This window comes from Uranotaenia lowii, chromosome 2, assembly GCF_029784155.1.
Source record: "Uranotaenia lowii strain MFRU-FL chromosome 2, ASM2978415v1, whole genome shotgun sequence".
NCBI classification, from domain to species: Eukaryota; Metazoa; Arthropoda; class Insecta; order Diptera; family Culicidae; genus Uranotaenia; species Uranotaenia lowii.
In genome coordinates this window covers 135,258,991-135,281,559 of record NC_073692.1, presented here as the reverse complement: position 1 = coordinate 135,281,559, position 22,569 = coordinate 135,258,991, and the positions used below count along the sequence as shown (strand labels likewise).

The following is a 22,569-nucleotide window of genomic DNA, read 5'->3' as shown; positions in this document are numbered from 1 at the left end:
AAATTTTGGAAAAATAAAAAAAGTTCATGTACTTAGATTAAAATATCTCGGACGGCATAACAGAAATTTCAAATCCCTCTTTTGCATATTGAAGATGAATAAATTTTCTATCGATCATCTGAACACTGTTTTTGCGTCTGATCAACAGTATTGTTGATATTAGTGACTTTATGATAGAAAAAATTATAAAAATCTCATTTTTTTAGAGAAAATTTTGTTTCAGCGAAAGTTTTAGACTCGATGGTAACATTTAAAAAATCTGTTTTTCTTCTGCGCGTAAATTTAAATTCAAAACAAAGATTGCAAGTGGTTATTTATCAAAATCGGTTGAGAATTGAAGAAGTTATGGCTATTTTACCATAACAGTATTTTTTGTAGTTTTGAATAATTTAACGAACCGCAGTACACTTATCATAGTATAGGAAGAATGAAACATGATAAATCTTACTCGCTCCAAGTCAAAATGATTTTCTAGCTTACCAGAAGGTCACATGCCAAATTTCAGGAAGATCTGACCATAGGGAGGGGTTGCTTGAGTCTCAAACGTGAATAAAATTTTAATGCATTTTGCCCGGGAGGAACGAAAAACACTGGTTTTTTTATCAATAACTTTTTTCATCACAAGCCGATTGTTTTTGATGGTTGATTTTCTTAAAGCCTAAGTTGAGACAAATATTTCACCCGAAGACTGCAACACGATTGGACTTGAAGTAAAAAAGTTATTGCAATTTAAAGGCCGCAAATTTTGTCCAACACTCAATGAGTACTTTTTACGCATTGCGTTTTATACGAGAATTTTCGACCAAAATACAATCTTGGAACCGCAATAACTTTCCTGTTTCAAACCTAATCGAGTTACAGTCTTCGGGTGAAATATTTGTCTCAACTTAGGCTTTAAGAAAATCAACCATCAAAAACAATCGGCTAGTGATGAAAAAAGTTATTGATAAAAAACCAGTATTTTTCGTTTCTCCCGGGCAAAATGCATTAAAATTTTATTCACGTTTGAGACTCAAGCAACCCCTCCCTATGGTCAGATCTTCCTGAAATTTGGCATGTGACCTTTTGGTAAGCTAATAAATCATTTTGACTTGGAGCGAGTGAGATTTATCATGTTTCATTCTTCCTATACTATGATAAGTGTACTGCGGTTCGTTAAATTATTAAAAACTACAAAAAATACTGTTATGGTAAAGTAGCCATAACTTCTTCAATTCTCAACCGATTTTGATAAATAACCACTTGAAATCTTTGTTTTGAATTTAAATTTACGCGCAGAAGAAAAACACATTTTTTAAATGTTACCATCGAGTCTAAAACTTTCGCTGAAACAAAATTTTCTCTAAAAAAATGAGATTTTTATAATTTTTTCTATCATAAAGTCACTAATATCAACAATACTGTTGATCATACGCAAAAACAGTGTTCAGATGATCGATAGAAAATTTATTCATCTTCAATATGCAAAAGAGGGATTTGAAATTTCTGTTATGCCGTCCGAGATATTTTAATCTATATACATGAACTTTTTTTATTTTTCCAAAATTTCATATTTGAAGCATAACTCAAAAACGGTTCTACTGAGATTTTTTTGAATTTCATTTTCGGATTCAGCGCCCAATTTTACATTAAAAATGATCGTCAGTTTACTAAGTTCAAAAATGCTGTAAACTAGTGTTATTATTCACTTTTACACAGTAAATTTTTGAAAATAATCTAGTTTTTGTTAGAAAAACTCAAGTGGTTCTATTCTTATTTCGCACCCCTTTTCCACATTTTTGGTCCTCAACGCCAATTGCTACGTCCAAAAAAAGTAAACTTATGCTTGATTTATCCGTTAAGCAATATAGAACAATCTGTGGAAGAAAATTTTCGTAATTTTCAATCATTCATATTTTAACAAGCAAAACACATAGTGGTGCTATTCTTATTTCGCTCACTGTATATCTCTGATCCAAGCTTCAAGATTAAGGTCGATTAAGGTCGAATTATCCTTCGTCCTGAGGTATCTGGCTGGGGTTCATGAAAACTCAAAGTGCTACCCCATCAAAACACTCAAAATGCACTTGTGACGGTCGCCATGTTAGAAGAAAAAATACGGTTCTGTGAATTCAAGTAAACATAATTGATTCCATTATAACACGATCTCTCTAAATCCCGAAAGTTTGTTAAAGCCTAAGGTCATGTTGAATTCATCTTTATTTCGAGCGTGTTCTGGTTATCCTTTCAGTGGCTTGTTGAAGTGCGTTAACAATAAACTCTTTAATGATTGAAGTACGTCAAGGCCACATGAAATAGAATTTTATCATACACACCTTTAACTTTTTTTATCAACCACAAATCCATTGCCTCGTTTCAATGTTTAGTGCTTAACCTTACTTGAATAACTGAACAAATGAGGATTTTCCGCGAACCAATATAACGTGTTGAACACAACACAATATTACTTTTTTGTCGCGAACAAGCTTGAATATGAACCATGTTTTGCTACATAAATCAACACGAAAAATTCAAATCATTCTTTTTTTTTTTTACACGAAAGCGCTAAGCTTTAACATGAATAACAACGTGTTTGAAACTTTGCATAAAACATACGACTCAAAATAACTTTTTCCTGGCAAAATGTTGAACCGAGTGGAACGACCGATTTCCGGAGCAATAGCAGCTTCATCATCACAACAATACCAAAGCCAGGCGCCAACATTGTTGTACCAAATCTGATCAAACATTTCTAATCTCATATTCCAACAGAAGCATTCACACATCAAACTTTCTTTCTTTTCATCCACACATTTATTGAATCCACCAAGCCAAGCACCCATCCAGAATGGCACTCTTGAATGGCTTGGAGTGAAACACTTCGAGCTTTTTAATATTTGTTTTTTCTTTATTTTTCTTGCTTTCGCTGTTTTTGACATGCAACAATCAACCATGTTGAATGAAAATCGGGTGCAGGGAAACAGATTCGCGGAACTCCTGTTGTTGAAACAAGTTAAATTTTCTTGTTTCAAAAGATTGATTCAATTTTTACTTTCAACTCACCAATTATGAAAGTTTGTAAGCGGTGCAGAATTTAGGCAACATAAATTTAATTCTTCACCCTTCAATTAGAAAAATTACTGAGCAGTCAAAATTCGACACCTTTCCCCCAATCCAACTTTTTACGGTTGAAATTGTTCGGTTTCGTTACTTGCTCACTCATGGTGAAAAAAAGCTCGCGAGAAGTGGAAACGTTTATTGAAAAAGCATTTCGTTCAGCACTTTTCGGCTGGTTGACTCCGGAAAAGTTCAACAGGATGAAAAAATAAAAATGAAAGCATTAACACGAGAGCATACAACAACGCCGAGTGTACCAACTTTTCTGTGTGCTCCACCGTTAAGTGGAGCAGATAAAAAACCACACTTCAATCCGACCGTTCGTTCGTTAAATTGAGCAACTTTGTTGAAAAGCAGCATCAATTTATTTAATTCTCATCAAAACAATTGTCGTGTGATTGACATTTGTTTGAATTGAAACAGAATTCATTTGGGAAGCAAGAACCTTCTTAAGTTCTATTAAAGCTTTGAACAATAAATTGTTGCTACTTAAATGTGTGATATGAGACAAATTTTGCCAAAGTGCACAATTTTCTGTTCGGTAAAAGTTATAAAGATTAAAGAATGCTAGAAATGAAAAAATCGACAGAATTAACAAAAATATAATACTGACAAACATAACACAACTGTCATAAATAAACAAAATAGTAAAAATGACAAAAAGTATCCAAACCTTACAAATTAAAAAAAAACAGAAATGAGAGAAATGACAAAAACTGACAAATTGAAAAAAATGACAAAAATGACAGAAATGACAAAAATAACAATAATTATAAAAATTACAAAAATTACAAAAATGACAAAAAATCCTAAAATTCGAAAAATTACAAAAATTACCAAAATTACAAAATTTACAAAAATGACAAAAATGACAAAAATTCCCAAAATTCCAAAAATTACAAAAATTAGCAAAATTACAAAAATAACAAAAATTACAAAAATTACCAAAATTGCAACAATAACAAAAATTACAAAAATTACAAAAATAACCAAAATTACAAAAATTAAAAAATTACAAAAATTACAAAAATTACAAAAATTACAAAAGTTACAAAAAAAAAAATTACAAAAAATTACAAAAACTACAAAAATTACAAAAATTACAAAAATTCCAAAAATTACAAAAATGACAAAAATGACAAAAATTACAAAAATTAAAAAATTACAAAAATTACAAAAGTTACAAAAATTACAAAAATAACAAAAATTACAAAAATTACAAAAATTTCAAAATTAAAAAAATTACAAAAATTTCAGAAATTAAAAAAATAAATTATAACATAAATTACAAATAATAGAAAAATTACACAAACAAAAACTACAAAAATAACAAAAATTACAAAAATAACAAAAATTACAAAAAATACAAAAATTAAAAATTGACAAAAAATACAAAAAATACAAAAATTAAAAATTGACAAAAATAACAAAGATTTCAAAAATTTCAAAAATAAGAATAAACTACAAATATTACAAAAATTATAAAAAAATATTCAAAATACAAAAACAACAAAAATTACAAAAATTACAAAAATTACAAAAATTACAAAAATTACAAAAATTACAAAAATTACAAAAATTACAAAAATTACAAAAATAACAAAAATAACAAAAATTACAAAAATTACAAAAATTACAAAAATTACAAAAATTACAAAAATTACAAAGATTACAAAAATAACAAAAATAACAAAAATTACAAAAATTACAAAAATTGCAAAAATTACAAAAATTACAAAAAATCCAAAAGTTGCAAAAATAACAAAAATTACAAAACAACAAAAATTACAAAAATTACAAAGGCCACAAAAATTACAAAAGTTACAAATGTTACAAAAATGACAAAAAATTACAAAAATTATAAGATAGACAAATATTACAAAATTTACAAAAATTACAAATATGACAAAATTGACAAATTGACAAAATTGTCTGAATTGACAAAACTGACAAAATTGACAAAATTTACATCATTGACAAAATTGACAAAATTGACAAAATTTACAATATTGACAAAATTGACAAAATTGACAAAATTGACAAAATTGACAAAATTGACAAAATTGACAAAATTGACAAAATTGACAAAATTGACAAAATTGACAAAATTGACAAAATTGACAAAATTGACAAAATTGACTTTTATTTTATTTTATTTTTTTTTTTTTTTTTTTTTTTTTTTTCGATTATAGTCGTTTTACCATCTTTATGGCATTCGCGACTTTATCAACGTTACAGTTGGCGGATCGTTATTGAAAAACTTATCCGGTACAACTGTGTTCGATGTTTACTCTTGGGCTCGAACTCGCGGACATCGGCTCAGGAGACAACAGACTAGCCAACTGAGCTACATCACAAGCCCTGACAAAATTGACAAAATTGACAAAATTGACAGAATTGACAAAATTGACAAAATTGACAAAATTGACAAAATTGACAAAATTGACAATTTTGACAAAATTGACAAAATTGACAAAATTGACAAAATTGACAAAATTGACAAAATTGACAAAATTGACAAAATTGACAAAATTGACAAAATTGACAAAATTGACAAAATTGACAAAATTGACAAAATTGACAAAATTGACAAAATTTACAAAATTGACAAAATTGATAAAATTGACAAAATTGACAAAATTGACATAATTGACAAAATTGACAAAATTGACAAAATTGACAAAATCGACAAAATTGACAAAATTGACAAAATTGACAAAATTGACAAAATTGACAAAATTGACAAAATTGACAAAATTCACAAAATTGACAAAATTGACAAAATTGTCAAAATGGATAAAATTCACAGAAATTACAAAATTGACTAAATTGAGATAAAATTGACAAAATTGAGACAAAAATTAGACAAAATTGACAAAAATGACTTATTTGACAATATTGACAAAAATGACCTCAATAGCAAAAATCACAAAAATGTAAACTGTCAAAAACTGGGTTTGTTCAATTTAATTTTAAAAGTGTTTTGATTGTTTTTCCTCAATGGCGACCGTTAAAAATTGAGCAAATAAGTGAAAGGAGGTCTTAAAAAACTGTAAAGGAGGTCACCTGATTCTGTAGTTAGGCAATTCAATCAATAAAGCTTTCCCTCACAATAAATCGATTGAAAAAACCTTTTGATTGATTTTCTTCGTTTCTCCCTTCCAGGTCAACCGACTACAAGGGTGACTCCAACTTCAACGCCCTTTTCACCCCGCTGACCTTCCTGGTGACCTACTTCAACTCGGGCGTCAACCCGCTGCTGTACGCTTTCCTGAGCCGGAACTTCCGGAAGGGCATGCGTGAACTGTTGCTCTGTTCCTTCAAGAAGAACAAAAACAAATCCCTCACTCAACGACTCCCACTACATGTAAGTACCAGTGTGAGACGATTAATCAGACATATCCCGAAGGCCCGTTCTTGTTTGTACCTTCCTACTATTAGATTGTCCCTCTCGCTTTCACCACACTTCATCAGCCACTTTCTCGCGTTCCCTTTTTCGACTGTCTCTCTAGATACTACACTCGATCGTAGAATAGATGGAAGGACATAACTCAACTCAACCACCACCCATCTTCACCACCCACTAACACCACCCACGAAAAAAAACCACCCACCAACACCATCCCCCGCCTAATTTGCTGCATGATTTGGTTGGCTTTGCTACTTTCGGCTACTACTGTTCAGAGGGACAAAATGTATCAACAACGTTTCAACAAATTGGCCCCACGACTGACTGGCAGCCGGATCAGCGCCCACGTTCATATTCCCATCCATTGGGAAAAACGAAAAGAAAAACTGACCCACAGGCCCCTAAAAGACACGCACAAAAGACCAAAAAATTCTACTGATGGAAGAAGTGAGCCAGTCAACGACGAAGACACGCTTTGATTGATGATTAGACGCATTGGACACATTGAAGGCCGACGTCCGACAGCCTCTAGATTCTTCTACTTATCAAACGAGCCAAAATTGCTCCACAGAGTTCGATGCGAAAATTGGTTTAGTAAATATGGAACGGCGCTGAATTATGCATCAAATGGTGATGTGGGTCGGTCTCCGGAAAGACTTGGAACTTCCGGTTAGTGAACGCGTGGCGCGTGGCTTCTCGGGAACGACGCAAAATTAATAACACTCGTACCGGTTCGGAGTGAATATCGGAGCACGAAAAAAGGAATGATAACGATGTGACTTTTCTATGGAAAATTTGTTGAGACGCGTTTTTGTTGATCACTTTCTTTGTGGATAGTGGTACATTGCGTGAAACTTCAAGATAAAATCAATACCCTCAATATATACGAAAATCAAAATATTATAGCGAAAAATATTTCATAACATAAGAATAAGAAAACAAAAAAAAAACAAAAAAACACATTTACCGAAACATGTTGATTATAAAATATATACTCACAAAATGAAAAAAAAGATCACAATATATATTTGAAGAAATAATTAAAAACGAATATGAATAAGTAACAAACACCACCGAAGGTTTTCAGAATAATTCAAAAACAATTAAAATATTCTCACAGCAAATGGAACTAGCATGAAAGGAACTCACCTCACAAATGCTATCATAAAAGTTCTTTTCCAGCAATTCTTGCGCGTTCGTTTCCCTTATGGTCATTTCTCGGTTCCAATCAAATGAACGAACGCACAATTGGCATCGAATCATCGGCGCTTTGATCTTCCGACAAATAAATTAGCTTTTTTGCACTTTTGCACAGTTTTTTGCACTTCTATTCACATTCATTGCTTCTAGTCTTACTGAAAATGTTTTTCTACTCTTGACTTATCATTCTATTGACCTTGCTTTCTAAAAGGAGATTCTCTTACCGTGTTTGTATCACCTTATTGTTAAAAGGATAAAAATATTTTCTCGAGCATTGAAACGCATAGTTTTTATTTCTTTTTTCATACTGGTTGAATTCAATTGGAGTTATCACATGTTAGCTAACAAGGAGAAAGGTGATAAAAATACGAAAGAGAAACTCTGTAAGCTTAGCTTAGCTTGTTTGACAACTCATATCCACCTTAAATTGTTGAATCCCTAATGGGTCATTTTGATTTCAATGAATACAAAATATTTATGATAAGTATGAATTGAAATGAACACACGTTTGAAAAAGATTTTTGTACGTTTTCTCTAACTCAAGCTGTATTTTAAATGACGAATTTTTATTTATAAACGTGTGACCTGCAACAAGTTCATAGAACATTGGATTTCAAGAAAATCCTTTCCCAAGCAACAATTTTTGTTGATGAGGAAATTATTTGGCTGGCGGATGGCGGATAATCTGCAACGCGAGGCCGCATAGTGGTCATATCCTTATAAGGTCGAGGACACAGTGAACGCGAAGAGAACTGCGAAGCGGATTCTCAACTCGCGCGATAAACCGCTTCTCATTGAAACACGTTGAAAAACATCGACCGGCCACAGTGCAGGCGATTTTTCGCGCGAAGAACCGGCTCAACCGCGCAACCCAGCAAACATTTAAGAGGGTATATCGCAGGAACAACTGAATTATTTAAACAAATATACCAGATGAAAAGATCGTATTAAACTTACCAAAATAGCATATATCTACAAAAATGGAGGCGATATATCTATAATGACAAGATTTGAACGATTCGATTTCCCCACAAAAAGCAAAATATACGATTTAAAGTAATTGTAGTAAAACCAGAAAAAATTTCCCCGACCGGGATTTGAACTCCAGTTCTCCGAATTGGCTGTCCGGTATCTCACCACGATTTCAACTCATCATCGCGCTATAGCAGTATATCTAAAATTTTCTGTTCACGAACCGGTCAAAGGAAGAAAGAAGGAAGGATCGCCCATATATCAAAAATCAGTTCACCCAAATCTCTAATGTCGAATTAGCATATTCTCAACTATTTGGAGACATATTTACGAAGTGACTAAACAGCTGTTCGATTAATTTCTTTTTGGACAAAGCTTGTCGTCAATGAATGATAGAAAATCACTCAATACCAACTTGATTACGATGGTTATTGAAAATGTCTTAATATTCGATTTAGATTATCATTTCTCTAACGTTAACGATTTCATGTTAGCTGGTAAATCTGTCCAGAGTTCATTCGGACGTAAAAAATCCTTTTCGAAAGTTTATTTATATTGAAAAATAAGTAACAACGCATATTTCTATGGTGAAATATAGTTATCTTTATTCAGGCTCGTTCTTCAAGTCCTTAAACAACAACCCATTACATTAGCGATGGCTATTTCTCACTTTACATTTCTCATATTCCCTAACCGGGAAAGTACTCATTTCTTAATGAGTACTTTTATACTCTTTCCTTGAATATCTGGCAACGCTGTTGTGTTACCACAAACCCAATTTAAATATGCTCGCTTAACCGTGTTATAATGTAAACATTTGTACCGCGTTTTTCATTATCACCTGTCATCAGCAATCATTGATGTATTGTTCTCGATTGCGAATTGGACATAGCCAGAGGAACCAAAACAAACAATGTTTTGGTTCTGCTCATGGCAGCAGAAATCGTTTGCTGTTGATCCGGATGCCGTTAGAAAACCGTAAGTTTCAACAGTTCATTTAATTGCCCTCGCCGTTTCGCCGATGTTTATGAAAAAAGCGCGCTTTTTTAGTGAAATTTTTCGCTATATCAGTCTTTTTTTTTTTCGATTATAGTCGTTTTACCATCATTATGGCATTCGCGACTTTATTAACTTTACAGTTGGCGGATCGTTATTGAAAAACTTATCCGGTACAACTGTGTTCGATGTTTACTCTTGGGCTCGAACTCGTGGACATCTGCTCAGGAGACAACAGACTTGTCAACTGTGCTATATCACAAGCCCAGTTTTTTAATGGAAACAAATTTGAACTGCCAACAAATGACTGGTGGCATGAAACCTACAAAATGATTGTATAGGATGAAGGGTCTGAACGGATAGAAATTCGTTGTCTGACGCCATCTTGAAATCCAAAATGACGGCTTTCACAAAACTAAAAAATGCTGTAAATAACTAAAAGTCGCAAGAACCCCTCACAATATCAATTTTGAGTGAAAGGACTCAAAAAGTAGATGAAAAATGACTGTCTGACAAAAATTTAAAAGAAATGAAAAAAAAATCTCAAAAAAATAAACAAAACATATGAACAATGTTAAAAAAAGTAAGACAAAATATAACAAAACTGTACCAAAATATGAAAAAAAAACTATGACTAACATTTGACAATCGAATAACATAAACCTGAAAGAACTATGACAAAAATATGACGAACTTAAAAGTGACAAATAACAGATCTTTAAATGAAATACGGTAAAAAAAATATTCCAGAAATATGACAAATACAGACCCTGATCATTTTTGGCAACAGGCCCGTAAATTTTGTGTTACAAAAATCGAGTGTTGCCAAAATCGAACGATTTTTAATGTCACTTTTTTTTTCAAATTAATCAAACATAATGGTAAGAATAATACTAGCATTGGCTTAGTTATATAAGTTTTAAGCAGTAAAAATGGAAAAAAAAATATTTTTTCACTGTTTAAATCTAATATAATAAAGCAAAATTTGAAAAAAAAATCATGCTATGCTATCATATTATGTTTAACATTAATTTTGATAAAGTTGAAATAAAAATAAGAAATAAAAACCCGATTTAATACACTTGACAGTGGATTGTAGCCTTTCTTACAGCCTGTAAATTATATTTGGGTACATTTAAAACAAAATGAATTATGAATTATGATTAATGAAATTCATACGCAATAAATCCAAAATGAATTTAGGAAATAAAGATTCAAAGTTTTTATTAGGATAAAAGTATTTTTATATAATCATAAATTTCATATAAATAACCTTATTTGCAACTAATTGGAGATTTTTGAATAACTAGATTCTGGAATATCATGTATGATTCCGTTTCTATGACATTATAATCTAACTCAATTTACTCCTTTTGGAGTTACAGCATATGATATCTTCAAAATGGAAGGGGTATAAAAATTAAGAATACAATTTTAAAAAAGATACCTGACCATGTATTTCAAATAATTCAACCTCTGAAGTAGAGGAAACAAATACATAGATAATATTATTGGATAAAATTTCAATTGCTAGAGTAAAATACGATACCAAAATGTAGAAAATCTGTAGAATAAATTTTGAAAATTAATAATATTGAAAATTTTGAAATCGTAGTATTTTTAATTTTGTTATTTTGAGATTTTTATTCTGTTTTGTTGATTTTGTCTATTTCGTTAATTTTGTTAATTTGGTCATTTTTTTCATTTTGTCAATAATGTCAATTTTATCAATTTTCATGATTTTGTCAGCATTGTTAGTTAGTAAATTTTGTCAATTTTACCTTTTTTTTAGATTTTGTCGATTTTAACAATTTTCATGATTTTGTCAACTTTTTCAAATTTGAAAATTCTGTCAATTTTTTCAAATTTGTCAATCTTGTCAATTTTGTCAGCTTTGTCAATTAAGTGCATTTTGTCAATTTTGTCATTGTCAATTTGGCCAATGTTCTCAATTTTGTCAATTTTCTTCGATTTTGTCAAGTTTGTCAATTTTGTCAATTTGTCAATCTTGTCAATTTTGTCAATTTAGTCAATTGGGTCAATTTTGTAAATTTTGCCAGTCAATTTTGTCAATTTTTTAAATAAAGTGAATTTTGTCGATTTTGTCTTTGTCAATTTTGTGAATTTTGACAATTTGGTCGTTTTGGTCAATTTTGTCAATTTTGTCGATTTTTGTCAGTTTTATCAATCTTGTCAATTTTGTCAATTCAGTGAATTTTGTCGATTTTTTCATCATTTTCATCATTAGCTTTTTAGCTTTATATGCATGTTCCAAGAAAAATCCCAAATGCTTCAAACTCTACTATGGAGGGCTTGGTGGCGCTACTGTTTGGTTGTCATCTTCCATATTGGCTTCAGCAAGTGAAAGTTCAGATCGACCTCCAAGCAGTCATCGTTTTTGCAAGACACCAACCCCAACAACAACAACGCAACGTTAGATCTGAAGAGAGGAAGAGAAAAGGGAACAAAAAAACAAGCTCGAGAGCTTAAAGCTCAAGAGGATTCAGTAGCATTTGTCTTATTAGATTTAATTTGCTTCCACGGGCGAAATACTCTCCTGTCGTTGCTGCTTAAGAAAAAGCTTCGTAAGCACGAACGGCATGTGAGAAGATGAGAGGACATACATCGTCCGCGTACCCGTGTTGTTTTCCCCTTCTCAGAGCAATCTGTGCCTGAATATAATGTTGGGCGAAGTTACTATCGCTTCCGTACCATGCAGTGTGGGCATGACGTACTCATCAACGACTTCATCAATTTCGGGGTAGTACCCCTTGGTGAAAACCATTTTAATGAATCAAATTCGGGGCTTCGGTTCCGAAATTTTTGTAATGGATCGGTATCAAACTGATCCATAAAAATTAAAAAAATTCATTGGCCGGGAAAATTTTAACTGCCTTCTTCCTCCCATACGGTTTCTGTCAGGATGACATCAAAACCTGAGTGGGAGTGAAGCCTCTCTGTTCTCCCTTCCACACATCGACAGGTCCATACTTTTAGATAGCAAGCGCGTATCTATGACGTCACGTATAATTTGACGTCATATATACGATAATCTTGAGTTTAGTGATTGCTGGTTGTGGCTAGCCAGCCATATTGACACGTTTTTGGAGTGATGATTTGATAATAATTACTATGAAAATTTATTTTTCAAACTATTTTGTTTTTTTTTTTCTTTCTTTTATACATTGAAGAGGGAAAAAAATCTAATTTTTTAAGACAAAAATCATTTTTATTGTACTTCCCAGTTTCGCAAAAACGTCGTGACAAAGTTTACAAAAAATCACACCAGCACACACAAATACACTGACATCGTCTGAACTCCTCGAGCTGATTCGATAGGTACCTATAAAGGTATATCTAAGACCCATAATTAAGGATCTCCCAAATCGACCGATAACTATACCTTTCTGTAAGAAAGGCAAAAAGGTACAAAAAAATGTCTTTTTTTGGATGTTACCAAAAACAAACTGTTTTTCAAGGATATTGTAATATCGAATGTTGTAAAAATCGGACAAGGTCTGTTTTACAAAATAATGACAAAAAATAATCACAAAAGTACCAAAACTATGACTAATGTGATTGTCGCGTCTCTACTAAAGCACTTTAGCTCGGGGAACTCAATGACAGTCGACATTCTGAGAAGGCGCAATTATTGGCGTAGAATAATGAGATCATCATAGCATTGCTCAAGAAAAATTGATAGTAGCCATTGCAAATTATCAACACGTTGTGTTAAGTGCAAGAAGTTTGTAAATCTTATTATATTTAGGCCTGAATCGGTAATTTAATAGCTTCACTGAATGAAATATTTAATTATTTATCATTAATTTGCATAGATTGTAGTCCGCCGGTGAAACACACAGTGTGTAAATGAAATAGTGCCAATACCACAAGATCGCTAAGCGTTTAAAACCAGTTGGTATGATAGTGTTATTTGGTTAGTAGAAAAATACTTATTTGCTAAATTTCATTAATAGATGAAAGCACAAATTGATTACCACAAACATACTTACCCGTGAAATCTGAAATCATATTGCCGTGGGGGAGAATACTTACCGTAAATACTTACCTGGAACACACCACCTGTAAGAACAACCTAGAAAGAAGAAGTAATTATACTATCACTAAATCAACTTCATTACCTTCAGATACTGCTGCTTGCAAACTAATAAGCAGCTAGAAAGAGTTGAGAAGTTGAATGAGATAAGAAGAGCAGGAAAATCAATAAACGAAAGTTATTATTAAGATTATGTAAACACAATTAGTAACACACAAATGAATTGTAATTCTAGGATTTTTTTAATACATCTACTATTAATCAAACGGAATCGTCTGCTGCCTCACTCAACGTCACAAACTCACAGTGATAAAAATATGACACAATTTTGACAAATATGTAACATTGTCAAAATCATGAATGAGTTTTGCAGCAAAACGAAGCTTTGAAGACTCCAGGGTTTGAGAAATTCAAAAATGACCCAAATCTGAGGTCTAATGATTATGTATTGATTAAATTGCCTACGAGAGTTTTTGGTAGTTTTAAACACTTGTATTTTACTTCACAGATTGAAAAATGTAGACTGACATTCTTGTGAAAAGTTAATCACATCTTTATGAAAATTAGACATTTCTTATATTTCCGTTTATATTAAAGCTTTGCTTTCCCATTCAACTTAAAAATATCTTTTAAAGTATTGTGATGAAAATTGTACATAAATTAACACAAATATGAAACAAGCTCTAAGATAAGAGGACATGGCGCACTTTGCCCCGCCATGACATTTTTATTTAAAATCGCTAAAATAATATTAATAATAACTGAGTTAGGAAATATTTTGTTTTTTGATGAATGTTAAGACCCATGTTTATCATTAGAACAGATGACAGGCGGTTTTTTTGCTTTTAGTTGACGTTATTCCTTACGAGAAATTTGTAAAATTGCAAGAATAACTACAAAAATTTTTTTTTCGTTTTTCGTTGAATTTACGTGATATAAAAAACTCAGAAGATCACAGAAGGTCAGAGTTAATGAACACATAAAAGTGTAAATAGAACAAACTGGCATTATCAGAAATGTTGAAAAATGTTTGATAAGTGAAATACTGATGATGGCGCATTTTGCCCGCTCTGAGCAGTTCCCCTACTTTCATGATTAAACAAACACCCGCTAATTGCATACGTGGGAGATCCACAGTACTAAACAAAAAATATGCTCATACGCTTATGATCTTAGTTTTGTCATGTTCTTTCGCGTGGACAAGGAATTGTTGATGAAACATCAATAAGTCATACAAACGCAAGCAATGGGGAATCGTGAGCCACATTTTGTGGGGTATTTTGGGCTACCTATATTTTGTGTTTTTATTCACATTCAGAACTATCATTAGACTGAGTCAATTTGAGGTTGTGAAAATTTAATATTTTGTATTGAAAAATCAACATCATTTTTGCTTTTTATGTGGAACCGAGCAGACAAATAGATTTTTTGCCAGTTTTAAAATCTCTCAAGGAAATTTTCCGTTGAACAACTTTGTCCAAGACCATAACTTCGTATCTTATTTGACAAAAAAGTCATTAGCTGTTTGACAGGGGTATTTCTTTTGGCATAGATAAATACTTAATTTAATTGACAGCAAGTTCAAATTTACTCATGTAATCGTCACTTAAAAATTCTGCAAAAAATCATGGAGAACTTTTGAACCCAAATGATGCTTTCAAAACCCCAGGGTTTGAGAAATTCAAAAATGACCTCAAATTGACTCAGTCTAATGATACAATAATGATAAAAATTGGACGATAAAATTTCAATAACCTGACAGAACTAAAATAAAAAATTGGCAAAAAATTTACAAATTTTTGACACAATAACAACAATTTTTTTTTAAATAAAATCACAAAAATCTGACAAACATATGATAAAACCATAGAGAACATAAAACTATGAAAATTTGAAAAAACGTGGTAAAAATGTGGCAAAAGTTTGACATTAAAATGAAAAAATATTACAAATGTGCTATAATATGACAAAATTCTGTCAAAACTATAACAAAAATCTGGCAAAATATGAAAATTGGGATAAAAAACTACAAAATTCTGACAAAAATTGGTCAAAAATGACAAAATGATGACATAAACGACAATCAAATGACAAAAATTTAACAACATATGACAAAAAACCGGAAAAAAAATCAGAAAAATATGTTACAAAAACATGACAAATGTGATAAAAATATGACAAAATAATGACAAAACAATGACAAAATATGACAAAATCAAGATAACGCTAAATGCTTGAGATTTAAGTAGCACAGTTGGCAGTAATTTTTCGCAAACTGTATCGTTGAGAATGAGCAATACCTATTTCGGAAGTATTTTGCTCAGAAAAAATGTTTTAGTTTTGTACCTTGAACTTAACCTAAAGATAGAACATTTTCAAAAATCGCACTCAATATTCAAAGCCGATCATCTTGGGATAGGGTGGACAAAATTGCAAAATTTGAGTTTCTCAAAACACAATAAAATAAATTTGTGCAAAGATGTTAGAATGTACTTTAAATTAATAAAGTAGACACTTAAGGGGGGTGTAGGGTCTAACACTTTCAAAAAATCGATTTTTTTATTTTTTTATTTTCTTATTGTAAAACATTTCAAGAATGTTGTGTCAAATTTTCAAGTCAATTGAAGCAAAACTGTAGAAGTTATAGGCCTTTATCTCCTCCTATCTAATACTGCAAGAAAGCAAGAGCAGAAACTTCAAACGCGTTTTTCTCGAAAGCACATTTTTAAAGTCCGTGGACATCGTCATTTGAAAACGTCTTATCCGATTCTTTTCAAATTTGGAACATATTTTCTACATATAAAATACCAGACCCCAACGTTTTTCTTTTTTGATTTTTTTTACTTTGGGGAGATTTTACAGGTGAAAAATGACGAATTTTTAAGTGAAAAATCGTAGTTTTTACTTCAAACAGCCACAACAATTTCATAAAAATATTTTTAAGTTAAACAAAAACGTTGGGGTCCAGAAAAACATCTATTAAAAATATTTTGCTCTGATTTTTTGACTTCAGATGATTCTGTGCTGAGATACAGTGTCCACCGCAAATCCTGTTTTCTAAAAGGCATCCTCGAAAGCGCTCCGTCACCGGCTCATTTTTCAATATTTTTCTACGAAAAAATTACTAAATGTTCTTTTAACAATGCTTTGTATAATGCAAAAAATTTGAATACATTTGTTTGAACGATAGCTCTAGGAAAAAATCGTGAAAATGGTGTTTTTTTTATACCCGTTAGACCCTACCCCCCCCCTTAAGTTATCGTCCAAAGGTTTGGAAACCCCTTATTATGGTGTATTGGCCAAAAGTTTGGGATCATTTTTTAAAAACAAACAAATTTATCTCATTCATATCTTTCTCATCTAACATCGTATAACAGATCTGAAGGGTTCATTTGGAAGCTTAGGAATTGTTGTTTTTTTTTCCATATATCATTCAAAAATTATATTTTGAAGTTATAACCATAAAAAAATCACCTGAAATCTACTGTTTTTTGAAAATTTACACTTATGATTCTGAATTTTTATGATTATAACTTCAAAATATAACTTTTGGATGGATTTATGAAAAAAACGTCAATTCCTAAGCTCCATATGAACCCTACAGATCTGCAATACAATATTAGATGAGAAAGATATGAATGAGATAAATTAGCATCCCAAACTTTTGACCGATACACCATACTAAGGGGTGATCCCAAACTTTTGGACGATGACTTAAGTGTCTATTTTAATAATTAAAAGAACATTTAAAAGTAAAGAATAAAGATTCCAACGCAACTCAAATTTTGCAATTTTGTCCACCCTAGCTTTGAATATTGAAAGAGCCGTGGACTGTATTTTGCTCGTATTTGGGGACCGTTCGAAAATCCGAAGACACAATTTACCGGATGTGTTGAAAGGGATTTACTTAAATAATGAACCACTGAAATGTTCTCTATTTACACTTTTATTTACACTATATACATTCACTTAATTTAATAGGAGGAAACAAAACTTAAAGGAGGAAGGAAACTTAACTTGGAAGGAATTAAAGGAGGAAGGAAACTTAACTTAGCAGGAACAAACTCGTAGGAAGGAATCTTTACTTGGAGGAACACTCGGCTTAACTCAAATCGACGTCTTAACTTGTCGACGGATGGAATGGATCTGAATCGAGTGGCGAACACGCCGGTTGCTTGGATTGGATGATTGTTTTATTCATAAGCATACACACATCTGTGTGCGCAACGGAAATTTCCACTGGCGGCTGGCTGACGCAACTGCATGCAATTGTTGTTGTACGCCGGCCGGCGTTTACCGGCGTTTACCGGCGTTTTTTATGCGCACGTATGAATTCATGGCCTTGAATGGACAAACAACACACAGGCGGTGATCGGTGATGATTCTTTCGTTGGTGGCAAAATTGCGACGTTGCCAATTCTTCGAGTTTGGCTCGAACAAATATTGAGTGCGATTTTTTGAAAATGTTCTAACTTTAGGTTTAGTTTAAGGTACAAAACAAAAATATTATTTCTAGGCAAAATACTTCCAAAATAGCTATTGCTCATTATCTTTCAAATGAGATCAGAAGATTTGCAATATGTCCTAAGACGGCTGAGATATGAACGATCAAAATTTACATGCTGTTTAGCGGGTGATCCCAAACTTTTGGCCGGCAGTGTCGTGAACGACATGAAGATTGACAAAACGAAACAATCAAAAAATTATGACAATGAAATGAAAAAAAAATCAGACAGACCTATAACAAAAATTCGACAAAGGAAAAATAATAAAATCATGACAAAATTTGACAATAAATGACAAAAATCTGACAGAACTGTAACAAAGCTTCGTCATATTTTTTATCATAACTTTGTCATGTTATTGTCATATTTTTATTACATTTCTAATATTTTTGTCATAGTATTGTCAGACTTGTATCATTCAATTACCAAATTTTGTCAAATTTGTAACTTTTTATGAGTTATTATAGTTATTATATTTCTATCACCAATACTGATGTTATGAAATCGCTTGGTACATCTTTGTACCTGAAAATGATCACATTTTCATATGTGATGAAAGAAATTAGAGAAACATGAACTATCAAAGAACGAAAGAACATAAGCCGTAAATATCACGAAAATTTCGAAAAAGATACAACGGCTCACCGACAGGACTTGAACCTGCAATCTCCGCTTCGGTACAACGGCGCGTTAGCCAATTCCACCACGGTGAACGTGATGGAACCGGCGAACACGAGCAATCGAGCTCTGCCGATCAACTGCTGGACCTTCTATCGAAACACCATGTATATCCCGCATGTGATCTTTCCCACTTTTGATCTCTCTTGTTTCTCTAACCCCACCCATCGACTCGGGATTTTAGTTGTACCGAAGCGGAGATTGCAGGTTCAAGTCCTGTCGGTGAGCCGTTGTATCTTTTTCGAAATTTTCATGATATTTACGGCTTATGTTCTTTCGTTCTTTGATAGTTCATGTTTCTCTAATTTCTTTCATCACATATGAAAATGATTTCTATCACATTTATCATATTTTCAACAATTTTAGTCGAATTTTTCAAATTTGTAATTTTTTTGTAATTTTTTTTATTATTTTGTCAGATTTTTTTTTTCATTCTATTGTCAAATTTCTGCCATGTGTCAGTTGTTCGATAGATTAATAGTTCCTAATAAATAAATAAACTAATTAATTCATATTTTTTTATTTTTTCTATTTTGGTCATGGCTTCGTCATTTTATTGTTAAAATTTATAAAAGTTTTGCTTTAGTTTTGTCATAACTTTGTCATATTTTTATCACATTTTTCTTATATGTCTCATTTTTTTTCAAAATATTGTTATGTTTTATTTTGTTATATTTTAGTCATTAATTTCAGATTTTTTTTCAAGCGATTTTCAGTATTTTACAATATTTCAAAGTTGAGCGGAAACCGCCATATTGGATTTCAAGTTGGCGTACGATAGCATCATCCAACAAACATGTTTGCTGCTTAAAAATGCTAATTTTCTGAACATATGCTGTGTTAAGGTACTGATTGCTGTTTCAACTTGCTGGCTGAGTTAAGTAAAAAATACTTTTGTGCTCTTTCAGCGTGTAAGGAAGTTTTATTTCAGCGAATAAAAAGTTTAGGAGAAAATTGACTGAAGAATAACTTGTTCAGCCTTTGTTTACCCATTTTTGACATCATCTAAATTTGACAGGCGTCAAGTGTGCAAGGGTAACTTTGAAAGCGCTTTTCAACTACGTATTAATCAATCTGTTATTCTGTTATTGATCAATCAAAGCATGTTAGCGAATGTATCAAAATAAGAGTTTTCTTTATCTTCTAAATTTGAAATCTCTACTTTACCTCATTAAATGGTCTAGCCGAAAATTGACGTTTTATTCCCGAAGCATTTTGATTTCAGTTTCAATTTCTTCATATGAAATTGACCTTGGTTGGGAGATATTTCGGTCGCTTAAGAACAACACTTTTCACATGCTCCACACATTTCATAGTTGGTTCTGCTTTCTTCGGCATAAGACCAACAAGTCAAAGGTTCAAAGTTCGAGACATGTTTAAATGAATAAAAAAAAAAACAACAAGAGAGGAGAAAAGTTGCTGGTAAACATCGGAATGACGTCGGACATAATTCTTTTTGGTTTTTTTTTTGTTGATCCGTCAACTGACGTTTCATGTCATCTTCGCTGATTAATTTCTCCAAATCCAGATGTTTAAGAGCTGAACAGCTGCTTCTTCGTATATTTTGGTTGCCTTCTTTCAGCCAGCTAGTTGATTTAAAATATTAAAGAGATATTGTTTGTCTTGCAATTTTCAGTCATTTAAAGCATTTTGAAGTTAGGCAGAAATTGCCATCTTAGATTTCAAAATGGCTTTCAAAAACTATTTTCCGGTATCCTCCCAAGGTCCGGGCACCGTGTGTTCATTTCCTAAAGATTCTTCTTCATATCCCTTGCCGTGGAAACAATGGTCCTTGAATTCGCGAGGGCGAGGAATTAACGCGGATTGTTTTTTGTCCGTCCGTATGATTCATTTCAACCAAAAATCAAACCGACGACGAACCAATTTCAAGCACACCGGGACGACGGCTGACCAGGAGTACCTTCTGTTTTTTCTTTTTTTTTTTTTTTTTTTTTGATAATATTCGAAAATTGATTACTTTCTATCTATTTTAAATACAGTTTTTCTGAAGAAGGCTGAAGTTCAGTAGGCCGAAACGTAAAAACAGCAATTTCAACTTCGTCTTACATAAATCACCTGAAAAGGGAATCCAACGAAAAAAAAAAACAATTTTTTGAAATAATTGAAAAAACAGATAAATTTAAAAATATTTCTTTATGTTGATTTTATCTTCATTTTCAAAATATTCACCATCAACAAGAAATATTTTGGAAATCATACAGTGTATACAAAGCATGATCATTAACGTTACAATTAAAATTAAGAGCCAAATTATTCTTTAGTGCAGCATTAAAAAAATCGAAATTCAGTACGTTTTTTTTTCTTCATTTCATCAATTTTTGTCAGTATACTTACAATTTGGAATTTTATCACAGATGAAATTTTAAACCTTGAATCAAATTTGTTGTAATTGTCAGGTATTTTGTCTGAAGTTTCCAAGTGTTCAAGATTGGTATTTTTACTATAAAGTATAAAGTATATGAAAAGTGTCGAATTTTCAATTCTAACTTATAAATTAAGTTTCAGAAAATACTACTCGTACTTCGTTTGTTTCTCTGAAATAACTATCCGAATTTAATGTTGTTCAAATGGAAGATTTAAACTCCATTTCTGAGTTCGACGATTATTTGCAAATGAGCGTGCGTGGAGATAGAAGATCTTAGATTCTTTCCGTCATATAACATTGTTTCAACAGCGCATTTGTTTAGAAGGTAAGTTTGTAAATATTTTAATTACATTTTTAATAATGTTACAAAATATGGTTTCCTCTGCTGATTCGATCGAAATTTTCTAACAATTTTTTCATCCTTAGAACCCTTACCCTCTTTTTGTACTCCGTTTGTAGCGTAGAAAAGTAGATGCAGCCAGAGTATTGCTCATTGAACGCGTTTTTTGAAATTGTTTTCTTTTTCGATATTTGTTTCTTTTTCTGTCGTTTTTTGCCAAAATTGTAATTACCATCGCTGCTTGGTGGGGAACACGACATTCTGCCGGAATGAATCCTTCCATACAAAACTGCCACATCCCATCCATCCATCCATTGATCCATCTCATGAAACCGTCCACAAAACCACCCCCTTTTTTAAACTTCCGTAGAACCATTCCTTACGGACCGATTCGACCCATGTAGGACTTCCCCAATGATGCTACGACCTGATCTCGTGCGGCCGGTGCTGCTCCGGCCTCTGGAACGCGTGGGTGGATGCATGGCAGGGTGCTTCCGGTCCCGGTCAGCCGATCCACTCGACCGACAGCAGCCTCCTCAGCAATCAGAAGCCGAGACATTCTCTCAAACTCGATCACCTCCAACACGAACACAAACACCGACATCGATCTTTTCGAACAGCCGGAACAGCAGCAGCCGAGCGAATCACCGAGCATTCCGACGATGACGACGACGACGACAATGACGACAACTTTGATAGCAGCGTCGGTTCCCGAAGAGATGCCGTCAATGGATCTACGAGGAAGAAGCCTCGAAGACAGCAACAGCAACTCTTCGAAGACTCCTTTGTCGATCAGCCGATCATTATCGAAGCCGTCCTCTCGAATGGCCTCGATGATGGCGAAGGCCAGCAGCCGATTTCGACGGCGGATTCCGATGGCTTTCGTTCGGAAGAATCCCAACAGCAAGCGAGATTGTCCAAGGGATCGTC

At 32.5% G+C, this 22,569-nt stretch overlaps 1 protein-coding gene across 4 annotated transcripts in view; it reads left to right on the top strand.

The window, feature by feature from the left end:
• Positions 1-22,181, top strand: part of LOC129744217 (trissin receptor-like) — a 198,567-nt gene extending 176,386 nt beyond the window's left edge. For 3 of the 4 annotated variants that reach the window (XM_055736629.1, XM_055736630.1, XM_055736628.1), the window contains 2 exons: positions 6,262-6,463; positions 22,010-22,151. In XM_055736629.1, the coding sequence (XP_055592604.1) occupies positions 6,262-6,463; positions 22,010-22,057 (250 nt within the window). In that variant the 3' untranslated portion in view covers positions 22,058-22,151. Of the gene's footprint in view, positions 1-6,261; positions 6,464-22,009 lie in introns of all 4 variants that reach the window. The other variant, XM_055736631.1, reaches the window with a different exon arrangement.
• The last annotated feature ends 388 nt before the right edge of the window (positions 22,182-22,569 follow it).